Here is a 12,679-nt window from a genome sequence, read left to right as displayed (position 1 = left end):
AGGAGAGGGGGTGTGACGTCTCATTCCCTTAGGGGGAGGGGGGGGCGTGGAGAGGGGGTGTGACGTCTCATCCTCTGGTCGGGGGGGTTCCGCTGCCTGTCTGTGGCCGATCCCTCCTGGCACCATCACTGGTTCACTACCAGCCACAGATTACTCTTCCCTGCAGGTGCGAGAGAGCGGGAGAGATGGCTGTGGCTGGTAGTGTGCCAGTGAATGATCCGTCACAGCCCCCCTCCTCCCCCCAGGGGTGAACCGTCACACCCTCTCCCCTCCCACCCCCCAGGGGATGATCCATCACACCCCCTCCCCCCACCAGGGGATGATCCATCACACTCCCTCCACTCCCACCCCCCCAGGCGATGATCTGTCACAGCCCCTCCTCCCCCAGGGGATGATAAGTCACACCCCCCCCCCAAAGAGGGCGATGTGGGCCCGCCCCCTCTCCTCATCCCCCCCCCCCACCACTAGAGTTCCAACTGGGCCCGCCCCCGCTCCTCCGGCAGACGCCAGCGGACCTGTGTGAAGCCCGGTCACTTCAGCCGTGGCTCGAAGTCAGTGTCCAGGAACTGCAGGCTGTCAAAGGACTGAAGGTGAGCGGGAAGGATGGCGGTGGGAGACCACGATCGAGGTAGGTTAGGGATGTGCTCTGCCGTGGGGGCCTGCCTCCCAGAGAGGTCCGATCCTGGGGGGGTGTGTGCCTGCTTCCCAGAGGGGTCCGATCCTGGGGGGCGGGGGGGGGGGGGGGGTGCAGGGGGGGTGAGGGGGGGGGTCTGCCTGGACGGTTATTGGGGGTGTCCGCGAAGGGTGGGCCTCGGCGATTCCCCTGCCGAATAAAAGTACAAGTTGGACTTTTATTTATCAAGTCGGTAAAGGCGCGGACGCGGACGCGAATTGGGCCGAACGATGGTAAAGGGGGAACTGATGGTAAAGTTGGGCGCACGCTTCATTAAGTCGAATTAAATGCATGCAAGAACATAGAACATAGAACAGTACAGCGCAGAACAGGCCCTTCGGCCCACGATGTTGTGCCGAGCTTTATCTGAAACCAAGATCAAGCTATCCCACTCCCTATCATCCTGGTGTGCTCCATGTGCCTATCCAATAACCGCTTAAATGTTCCTAAAGTGTCTGACTCCACTATCACTGCAGGCAGTCCATTCCACACCCCAACCACTCTCTGCGTAAAGAACCTACCTCTGATATCCTTCCTATATCTCCCACCATGAACCCTATAGTTATGCCCCCTTGCAATAGCTCCATCCACCCGAGGAAATAGTCTTTGAACGTTCACTCTATCTATCCCCTTCATCATTTTATAAACCTCTATTAAGTCTCCCCTCAGCCTCCTCCACTCCAGAGAGAACAGCCCTAGCTCCCTCAACCTTTCCTCATAAGACCTACCCTCCAAACCAGGCAGCACCCTGGTAAATCTCCTCTGCACCCTTTCCAGCGCTTCCACATCCTTCTTATAGTGAGGTGACCAGAACTGCACACAATATTCCAAATGTGGTCTCACCAAGGTCCTGTACAGTTGCAGCATAACCCCACGGCTCTTAAACTCCAACCCCCTGTTAATAAAAGCTAACACACTATAGGCCTTCTTCACAGCTCTATCCACTTGAGTGGCAACCTTTAGAGATCTGTGGATATGGACCCCAAATGCATTTAAATCATCGCGCCGGCCGATTTGGGCACGCACCGGAACGGCGCCCGAATTGGCCGTTGGTAAAGGCGCGATCCGCTAGGAATCGGGTACGGATCACGGCATAGGCCCGACGCCCAACTTTACCGCGGGGCGCGAAGTTTTGGTAAAATCGGGCCCTTAATGTGCTCTCTTTAACTTCTGTGCTATCCTCAACCTTCTCTTCTGTCTCCCTTCTGCTTTGGATCCCACCCCCCTGCCAAACTAGTTTAAACCCTCCTGAGTGACTCTAACAAATATCCTTGCTAGGATATTAGTTCCTCTCCAGTTCAGGTGTAACCCGTCCCTCTTGAACAAGTCACCCCTTCCGCAGAAGAGATCCCAATGATCCGAAAATCTAAATCCCTGCCCCCTGCACCAGCTCTCAAGCCACGCATTCATCTGCCTAATCCTCCTATTCCTACTCTCACAAGCACTAGATGTTTCATAAAACAAAATGTAAATATTTCATATTACATTGGTTTCATTTCACTCCTGTGCATCAAGACAATTGTTGAGGTTAGTTCAGTCATTGAGTCATAGAGGTCTACAGAACAGAAAATGGCCTTTCAGTCCATTGAATCTGACCATCTAACTATTCTAATCCCTTTTTCTCGCACTTGGTCGTTAGCCTATATAGTCAGAAAGCTAAATGTACTGGTTGGCACACATTAATGGTTACAGAGCAGTTAGGGACATTTCCTTTATTGTGGAATAAACAATGTTACATTTTTTTGTTCACTCTTTATTGAATGTTCATGTGAGGGTCCGTAGCTGTACTCGCCACTCTGTGGCATATGGCTGCTCTTGCAGACCCAGCTGGCAATCCCTTCTATACATTATAAAGAACGTTGTCTGAGATCATTTCCAGCAGGGATAATTGACATGTTATAAGCGAACTCAATGTAAAGACTCTGTGAGTGAACACCCTGAGATGGAGCCACACATGGACAGGACTGGCAACGGCCTTCAGGCCCCTCGTATTCTGATCTTGGCTGATTCTTCCCACCACACCCAGGATGCCAGGCCCTTTCCATTTCAATCTTCCATGCCCCTGACCCCACCCTCTGTCCTGCCCCAGATCCCTCTTCTACCCCTGCATGACCCCAACCCAACTCTATATTGCCACTTTCCCTGACTCGCCAACCCCGAGCCTCCATGCAAGGTGCCATTCCCCTGCTCTCTGCCCTGGTGCTGAAGACTTCAACAAGGAAAACAGCTGACCTCAGACACCACTGTACAAAGCTGACTGCTGAGTTTCTTCTGCGCCCCTTACTTTAGCTAGGAGGGATGATGGAATTTTAAAGAGTGCCATGCTGATGCATATTCATGGTATGCAAATGTATTACCAGTGGGACCTTGCCACCAGCCAGCATTACTGTGGCCATGAATTATTATGTGTCAAGCTCCTTCCAGGCCGGAGATGACGATATTAGCAAAATCTCCCAGTTTGTCTTGCACTGTTGTATAAGGGAAGTCACCGATGTTCTCTGCTCAAGTCGGCAGTCTTTGTGGAGTGGGCATTGGAACTTCCCCACGTAGCATCATGTCAGTGGCTGCAAGCACTTCACTTTGCGGGCACCACCTGTCAATTCTGAGGTTTACCATAACTGAAAAGAAATCCCCACTGATTCAAGCTCCTATGTGTGGACATAGGCTCATGGGTATCCATCAGTGTCAGAGGATGGCAGGGCTTCTGTATCTCACTCCAGCTGCCCCTCCATTCCATGGAGGAATACAGGGGCTGAAGGGCACCTGAAGGCAAGAGAATGGGAAGAGAGGGCAGGTTTGCAGCCCGGGCCTTCCAGCCAGGAGACCCCGGGGATGTTCGCACCATCTGACACCCCATTCCTGTGAGCGGGACATCTTCAGGCCAGCACACCGAGGAGGGCAGCACTGCAAAACCCTGCTGCCCAAAAGTAGGTCCAGACCCTCAAGGTCTCGGCCCCCCGAGGGGACGTGCGCCAAGGTCACCTCAGCCAACACGGCGTGGAAAACAGCACTTCAGCTGCTGGGATCTAGCGCTTGGGGCGATTGGGATCAAAGGTTATGGGGAGAAAGCAGGATTAGGCTATTGAGTTGGATGATCAGGCATGATCTTAATGAATGGTGGAGCAGGCTTGAAGGGCCAAATGGCCTCCTCCTGCTCCTACCTTCTATGTTTCTATGTTTCAGCTGTGAATCCTGGGGAGGTCCATAGACATAGCGGGAGGGTAGGGAAGAGTAAGAAACTGGAGGCATTAGTGGGCACAGGGGTTAAGAGTCACATGTAGCTTGGTCACCATTGTCATGTATTTGTAGAAATAAAAATAACTTTGTGTACGCACCGAGGCTCCAGCCTGTCTTTTCTTGCTATCACAGTCTGTGAACTCCAGCAGACACTTGCCGCTTCGTCCATGCGATGCGCCATACTGGCCAAAACTGCTGCCTCGTTAGGGACACAATTCCGCTGTCAGCCCCCGACCCACCACCCCCGTAACCGACTCCTCTCTTAGGCATAACCTCCACATCTATGGAGGCCTCTCTGGTCCCCGACAGATCAGCGCACATGCCTCCCAGGTCAGCAACTCTTCTCCACTGAGTTGGAAGTCAAGGACTGATGCGAAGCTCAGATCCATCTCGGGTGTGAGATTAATGTCAGCACCAGGAGTCCTGAGCTCAGAGGGCAATGCATCAGCTGAGGCTGGGAAGCCTGCGTTAATTAACCCCACCCCCAACTCCAGTTATACTGATCTGCATCCGGTGCCCCCATTGAGCACCATGTAGGGGATGTCCTTGTGAGCCCTTACCTCTGAAATAGCCCTTGGTGGTCAGGGCATCACATTCACACGTTTGCAGGACTGTTGTAAATCATGCTGGAATGATATCAATCCAACGCCCTGTGACTATTCCGTGAAGGGTGAAAATCCCATGAGGGTGCCCGATAATGAGATGCAAATGTGTTCCAATCAACTTCTCGACTGTAATCACCTCACCATAACAGACATAACAGGCTACAAGATGAAGGCATGTAAACTCGTCGGCTCCAATGCACCCCTCCTTGATGAGCTCAATGCATCCTACGCCCGTTTTGAGCAAGAGGTCAGTGAGAGCATGCCCTCCACCCTGGAAGCCCTGGATGAACCTGTATCCGAGGTCACCACTGCAGATGTCAGAGCAGCCTTCTCGAAGGTCAACCCACGGAAAGCGACTGGACCGGATGGGATACCCGGACGTGCACTCAGATCCTGCGCGGATCAGCTGGTGGGGTATTCGCAGACATCTTCAACCTCTCTTTACAACAATCTGAGGTCCCTATCTGCTTCAAGAAGACGACCATCATCCTGGTACCAAAGAAAAACCAAGCAGCGTGCCTTAATGACTATCGTCTGACATCCATCATCATGAAAGGCTTCGAAAGGTAAGTCATGGCACAAATCAATTCCAGCCTACCAGATTGTCTGGATCCACTACAATTCACCTCCCGTCGCAACAGCTGATGCCATTCCCTGGCCCTGCACTCAACCCTGGAACACCTAGATAACAAGGACACCTATATCAGACTCCTATTCATAGATTACAGTTCAGCCTTCAACACCAATATTCCTACGAAACTCATCTCCAAACTCTGTGGCCTGGGCCTCGGCACCTCCCTCTGCAACTGGATCAGCAGTTTTTCAAGTTTAAAGTGAAAACTAGAAGTGGGCAGCAAAGGAGTCTGGGAAGGGTTTTTATTTTAACTTTAAAAGTCAGTTACCTGGGAGGTTCCCCCTCAGTAGTAGTTTTTTTTTTCTCTCGGGCCCCTAGCCCTATAAATTGGTGCAGAGGAGATACCCGATCCTCTACACTGGTAGAGGATCCCACCCTTCCATCCTCCTCTAACCTAATTATAAGTGTGGGGAAGTTTTTTGTTTTCTTTTTTTCTTGCTGGTAATGGCTTCAGGGATGGCAGTTCAGGCAGTATGCTGCATCTCCTGTGGGATGTATGTGGTGAGGAAATCCAGTAGTGTTTCAGGAGATTTTAGTTGTAAGAAGTGCATTAGATTGCAGCTTCTGGAGGAGCGTGTAAAGGAGCTGGAGGGGGAGGTAGAGGAACTCCGCATAATTCGGGAGGCGGAGGTGGAAGTTGATAGGAGTTATAGAGAAATAGTAACTCCTAGAAATGAGGCTTGGGTCAATGCCAGGAGGAGGGGTAAGAAGCAATCGGGAAGACAATCCCCTGGGGCGGTTCCCCTCCATAATAGGTTTTCGGTGCTGGAGGCTACAGTTGAGGAGGAATCAACTGAGCATAGAGAGCAGATCTCTGGGGGTGAGCCGAGTGAGAAAGCTCAGGTGGTTAGGGGCTGTAAAAGACTGGGCCTTGTGATTGGGGACTCCACAATTAAGGGGACAGATAGGAGGGTCGGAACTAAAGGTAGGGACTCAGGGTTGGTGTGTTGCCTACCAGGGGCTGGGGTCCGGGATGTGTCTGACAGGGTATTCAGGACTCTTAGGGGGGAGGGAGATAAACCACAAGTTATTGTACATGTGGGGACACACGACATAGGGAGGATAGGGGAAGGGGATATTAGGCAGGGATTTATGGAGTTGGGGTGGAAACTAAAGGCCAAGACTGACAGAGTGGTTATCTCTGGACTCTTGCCTGTACCACGGGATAGTTTAGAGAGGAATAGGGAGAGGGAAGGTTTGAATTCATGGCTGAGGGGATGGTGCAGGAGGGAGGGGTTCAGGTACTTAAGCAATTGGGGCTCGTACTGGGGAAGGTGTGACCTCTATGAGAAGGATGGTCTACACCTTAATCAGAAGGGGACCAATATCCTGGGGGGTAAATTTGCTAAGGCCATGCAGGGAGGTTTAAACTGATTCGGGGGGGGGGGAGGGATCCTGAGTAGTGGGGCTGAAAGTGAGGGATGCATGGATGGGGACTGCAATGCACGGCATTGCAGAGGTGGGGTGGAGCAGGGTTTGAAATGTGTATACTTCAATGCCAGGAGTATTCGCAATAAAGTGGGTGAACTTGCAGCGTGGATCAGTACCTGGGACTTCGATGTTGTGGCTATTTCAGAGACATGGATAGAGCAGGGGCAGGAATGGATGCTGCAGGTCCCGGGGTTCAAATGTTTTAGTCGAAGTAGGGAAGGAGGTAGAAGAGGGGGAGGGGTAGCATTATTGGTCAGAGATTGTATCACAGTGTCAGAGAGGAGGTTTGATGAGGACTTATCTGTTGAGGTAGTATGGGCGGAGATTAGAAATAGGAGAGGAGAGGTCACCCTGTTGGGAGTCTTTTATAGACCTCCTAAAAGTTCTAGAGAGGTTGAGGAAAGGATTGCGGAGTCAATCCTGCTTAGGAGTGAAAGTAATAGGGCAATTGTTATGGGGGATTTTAACTTGACTAATATTGACTGGAATTGTTATAGCTCTAGCTCGTTAGAGGGGTCAGTTTTTGTTCAAAGCGTGCAGGAAGGTTTTTTGACTCAGTATGTAGACAGGCCAACTAGAGGTGAGGCTATATTGGATCTGGTGCTGGGAAATGAGCCAGACCAGGTGCTAGACTTGGAAGTTGGTGTGCATTTTGGTGATAGTGACCACAATTCGGTTACGTTCACCTTAGTGATGGAAAGGGATAGGCATGAACCTCGGGCCAGTGGTTTTAGCTGGGGGAAGGGTAATTATGAGGCTATTAGGAGAGAATTAGGAAACATAGGTTGGACTAGGAGATTACAGGGACTGGGAACGTCCGACATGTGGAGTTTTTTCAAGGAGCAGCTACTGCGAGTCTGTGATAGGTATGTCCCTGTCAGGCAAGGAGGAATTGGTAGGGCTAGGGAACCGTGGTGCACCAAAAAAGTTTCTTTGTTGGTTAAAAAGAAAAAGGAGGCTTATGTTCGGATGAGACGTGAGCACTCGGGTAGTGCACTAGAAAGCTTTAGATTGGCTAAGAGGGAGTTGAAGAGCGAGCTTAGAAGGGCTAAAAGGGGACATGAGAAGACTTTGGCGGATAGGGTTAAAGAGAATCCTAAGGCGTTCTATAGGTATGTCAAGAACAGAAGGTTGGTTAGGGCAAGTTTAGGGCCAGTTATAGATGGCAGAGGGAAGTTATGTGTGGAACCGGAGGAGATTGGTGAAGCATTGAACCAATATTTCTCTTCGGTGTTCACGCAAGGGGACATGAATATAGCTGAGGAGGACACTGGGTTGCAAGGGAGTAGAATAGACAGTATTACAGTTGATAAGGAGGATGTGCAGGATATTCTGGAGGGTCTGAAAATAGATAAATCCCCTGGTCCGGATGGGATTTATCCAAGGATTCTCTGGGAGGCAAGAGAAGTGATTGCAGAGCCTCTGGCTCTGATCTTCAGGTCGTCGTTGGCCTCTGGTATAGTACCAGAAGATTGGAGGTTAGCGAATGTTGTCCCATTGTTTAAGAAGGGGAACAGAGACTTCCCCGGGAATTATAGACCGGTGAGTCTCACTTCTGTTGTCGGCAAGATGTTGGAAAAAATTATAAGGGATAGGATTTATAGTTATTTGGAGAGTAATGAATTGATAGGTGATAGTCAGCATGGTTTTGTGGCAGGTAGGTCGTGCCTTACTAACCTTATTGAGTTTTTTGAGAAAGTGACCAAGGAGGTGGATGGGGGCAAGGCAGTGGACGTGGTATATATGGATTTTAGTAAGGCGTTTGATAAGGTTCACCATGGTAGGCTTCTGCAGAAAATGCAGATGTATGGGATTGGGGGTGATCTAGGAAATTGGATCAGGAATTGGCTAGCGGATAGGAAACAGAGGGTGGTGGTTGATAGTAAATATTCATCATGGAGTGCGGTTACAAGTGGTGTACCTCAAGGATCTGTTTTGGGGCCACTGCTGTTTGTAATATTTATTAATGATCTGGATGAGGGTATAGTTGGGTGGATTAGCAAATTTGCTGATGACAACAAAGTCGGTGGTGTGGTAGACAGTGAGGAAGGGTGTCGTAGTTTGCAGGAAGACTTAGACAGGTTGCAAAGTTGGGCCGAGAGGTGGCGGATGGAGTTTAATGCGGAGAAGTGTGAGGTAATTCACTTTGGTAGGAATAACAGATGTGTTGAGTATAGGGCTAACGGGAGGACTTTGAATAGTGTGGAGGAGCAGAGGGATCTAGGTGTATGTGTGCATAGATCCCTGAAAGTTGGGAATCAAGTAGATAAGGTTGTTAAGAAGGCATATGGTGTCTTGGCGTTTATTGGTAGGGGGATTGAATTTAGGAGTCGTAGCGTTATGTTGCAACTGTACACAACTCTGGTGCGGCCGCACTTGGAGTACTGTGTGCAGTTCTGGTCCCCACATTACAGGAAGGATGTGGAGGCTTTGGAGAGGGTGCAGAGGAGGTTTACCAGGATGTTGCCTGGTATGGAGGGGAGATCCTATGAGGAGAGGCTGAGGGATTTGGGATTGTTTTCGCTGGAAAGGCGGCGGCTAAGAGGGGATCTTATTGAAACATATAAGATGATTAGAGGTTTAGATAGGGTGGATAGTGATAGCCTTTTTCCTCTGATGGAGAAATCCAGCACGAGGGGGCATGGCTTTAAATTGAGGGGGGGTAGTTATAGAACCGATGTCAGGGGTAGGTTCTTTACCCAGAGGGTGGTGAGGGATTGGAATGCCCTGCCAGCATCAGTAGTAAATGCGCCTAGTTTGGGGGCGTTTAAGAGATCCGTAGATAGGTTCATGGACGAAAAGAAATTGGTTTAGGTTGGAGGGTCACAGTTTTTTTTTTTAACTGGTCGGTGCAACATCGTGGGCCGAAGGGCCTGTTCTGCGCTGTAATGTTCTATGTTCTATGTTCTATGAACTCCCTAACTCACAGACCACAATCAGTAAGAATGAGCAACACCTCCTCCACGATCACCCTCAACATCGGTGTCCCTCAAGGCTGTGTTCTCAGCCCCCTACTATACTCCTTATACACCTATGACTGTGTGGCCAAATTCCCCTCCAATTCCATTTTCAAGTTTGCTGCTGACACCACCGTAGTGGGCCGGATCTCAAACAATGACGAGACAGAGTACAGGAATGAGATAGAGAATCTGGTGACCTGGTGCGGCAACAATAATCTCTCCCTCAATGTCAATAAAATGAAAGAGATAGTCATCGACCTCAGGAAGCGTAGTGGAGAACATGCCACTGTCTACATCAATGGGGATGAAGTAGAAAGGGTCGAGAGCTTCAAGTTTTTAGGTGTCCAGATCACCAACAACCTGTCCTGGTCCCCCCCATGCCGACACTATAGTTAAGAAAGCCCACCAACGCCTCTACTTTCCCAGAAAGCTAAGGAGATTTGGCATGTCCGCTGTGACTCTCACCAACTTCTACAGATGCACCATAGAAAGCATTCTTTCTGGTTGTATCACAGCTTGGTATGGCTCCTGCTCTACCCAAGACCTCAAGAAACCACAACGGGTCGTGAACGAAGCTCACTCCATCACTCGAAACTGCCTCCCATCCATTGACTCTGTCTACACTTCCCGCTGCCCTGGAAAAGCAGCCAGCATAATTAAGGACCCCACGCACCCCAGACATTCTCTCTTCCACCTTCTTCCATCGGGAAAATGATACAAAAGTCTAAGGACATGTACCAACCAACTCAAGAACAACTTCTTCCCTGCTGCCATCAGACTTTTGAATGGACCAACCTCGCATTAAGTTGATCTTTCTCTACACCCTAGCTATGACTGTAACACTACATTCTGCACCCTCTCCTTTCCTTCTCTATTACATCATCCACATCATTCTTTCCTCTATTTGTCTGTATAGCACGCAAGAAACAATACTTTTCACTGTGTACTAATATGTGACAATAATAAATCAAAACAAACACAGTCAAATACCGAAGGCCAGTCCTCCGGTACAGCACTGCTTTATTAGAGCATGTCCCGGCTTACAACAAGGCCTTTGCTCTGGACGTCTATAACCTGCGGTCCAGGCTGTGAGTGCGGGGTTTAAACTCCCGCCACTCCGCTCTCACTGGGTGAACTCCAGCTCTCTCAATTGGGAAACAAAGCGCATGGGGAGATGTATTAACGACACCCAGTGTCCTTTGTGACACTGTAACATCGACCTTCCTCGGTGTGATCTGCACTACTCCACTGGCTTTGAAAATCCCAGTGCTCGATTCGCATTTTTCTACTCTCACGGAATTTTGACACCACTCCAGAAAACACGTGCACAGAGAGTGCAGGGTCAAAATCCACCTTCCCCACCGACTCCCCCGCCCCCCCCTCACCCACCATCCCCCCCACCCCACCAGAGAGGAACTCTGCCTCCTTATATCTAACCGGGGTGAACAGCAGAGAAGTTCTGAGAGAAAATTCTAAATTCCTAACTTGTATTTTCAGAAAGGAAACCAGAACCGTCATTTAAAAAGCTGTCTCAGCGACAAACAACTAAGGACTCAGAAACAGTAAAATCTACCTTTTTGCCTTTTAATCATTAAATCTTAATTTAGCCAAAAGTTAACATGTGCATGTGTGTGCATGCGTGTGTTGTGTATGTGCATGTGTGTGCGTGTGTGTTTGTACACGTGTGGGCATGTGTGTATGCCTGCATGTGTGTGCATATGTGTACGTGCGTGAGTGTGAGTTTGTGTGTGTGCATATGTGTGCGCATTTGTGTGTGCATATGCGTGTGTGTGTGCATGCATGTATATGTATATATGTGTGTCCATGTATGTGCACATGCGTGTGCATGTTGGCATGTGTGTATCTGTGTGTCTCACATTTGGAACATGTGTTTATTATTATATCCTTGCCTGGGTAGGTTTCTTTTGCACAATAAAACTAACCCATTTTGTATTTAAACATAGGAATGCCTGTTGGACTGAGATCTTTGCAATCAGCAGGTAAATAGTTAAGCATTTACATTGAATGAGCAAAGTCATCCTTATAAATTTCTAAAAAACCTGTTGCGATCAAATAAGAAGTGAGAAAGAAAGGCTAAGTCTCAAATTCTCAAACAGCCAGAACACTATAAACCCATATACCTTGCCTGCTTCCAACTGAGAAATGTTCGTACAAATTTATTTTAATGATATAAATATTTTAAAATAAATTTTAAACAAATATGTTGCTTCATTAATTTACCTTAAGGAGGTAGGTGTCTTGCCCCAGAGGAATAACGTTCACTGCACAGTTAATTCTCACACCAGCTCTGTTTAAGCCTCTTTCTGGCAGCCCAGTTAGAATAATACCTTCATACGCGTAAACATCCATCATGCCTTCGGTGAAACTGGGTTCTACAGGCAAGTCAGAACAACAATAAGATGTTGGCAGCAAAACCTACTCAGTGAAGCAGATGTTCAAGGTAATGTTAAGTGGCACTTACCATACTTTAACTTTTGACTGCCAGGAAGAGTAACTGAAAAAGAATGAGTATAATTTGGTATTAAATATCAAGAGTTAAAATGAGGATAAAATACATTTGCTAAGTGTACTCAAACATTCTTTTGAACTTACCCACAAGGGACACAGTCAACATGAAAATGATAGCCCTCATATTGACTGTCAAATGAGAGCAAGTGAAACCTGGTCAGGGATATATAGTAGTTAATTCAGTACCACATGACTATGTTCTTTGGTTAAATAATTGAACTTCTTATGAATCACAAAGTCTTTTTTTTGGAAGAGTTGGATTTGGTATAAAAGACCCCTTTGACCTGACAAAGATTAAATATAAATGCGCAGGTTATAATGACCTGTCTGGAGTCGTTGTTGGGACAATAAATACATGACGCATGTTTTGTTTAATCTGGCCTCTTTGTTGACTGAAGACTTGGACAAGTTGGCACTGACCAAATAAAACCAGCATGCCTGACTAATGTTATTTTTTGAGTAGGACATTACGGTGCAGAGGATCTATGAATATTGGTCATCTGTAGGCATTTACTGAGGTTCCACACAAAAACAATATTAGGAAAAATAGAAACTCACGGAATTGGAGGTGACCTTGTGTCATGGACTGGTAATTGGTTGGGTGGTAAGA

General features: G+C 48.4%; 1 protein-coding gene across 3 annotated transcripts in view; it reads right to left on the bottom strand.

The window, feature by feature from the left end:
- The window catches only part of LOC144497570 (vitellogenin-like), a 109,833-nt gene extending 97,647 nt beyond the window's left edge, over window positions 1-12,186 (bottom strand). For 2 of the 3 annotated variants that reach the window (XM_078219002.1, XM_078219003.1), the window contains exons 1-3: window positions 12,154-12,186; window positions 12,023-12,055; window positions 11,782-11,933 (exon numbers count right to left, since the gene is read on the bottom strand). In XM_078219002.1, coding sequence (XP_078075128.1) covers window positions 11,782-11,933; window positions 12,023-12,055; window positions 12,154-12,175 — 207 coding nt within the window. In that variant the 5' untranslated portion in view covers window positions 12,176-12,186. Of the gene's footprint in view, window positions 1-4,470; window positions 4,572-11,781; window positions 11,934-12,022; window positions 12,056-12,153 lie in introns of those variants that run through there. The other variant, XM_078219004.1, reaches the window with a different exon arrangement.
- Between the last annotated feature and the right edge of the window lie 493 nt (window positions 12,187-12,679).

This window comes from Mustelus asterias, chromosome 8 (assembly GCF_964213995.1).
Source record: "Mustelus asterias chromosome 8, sMusAst1.hap1.1, whole genome shotgun sequence".
Taxonomy (NCBI): Eukaryota; Metazoa; Chordata; class Chondrichthyes; order Carcharhiniformes; family Triakidae; genus Mustelus; species Mustelus asterias.
This window is presented reverse-complemented; position numbering and strand designations above follow the sequence as displayed.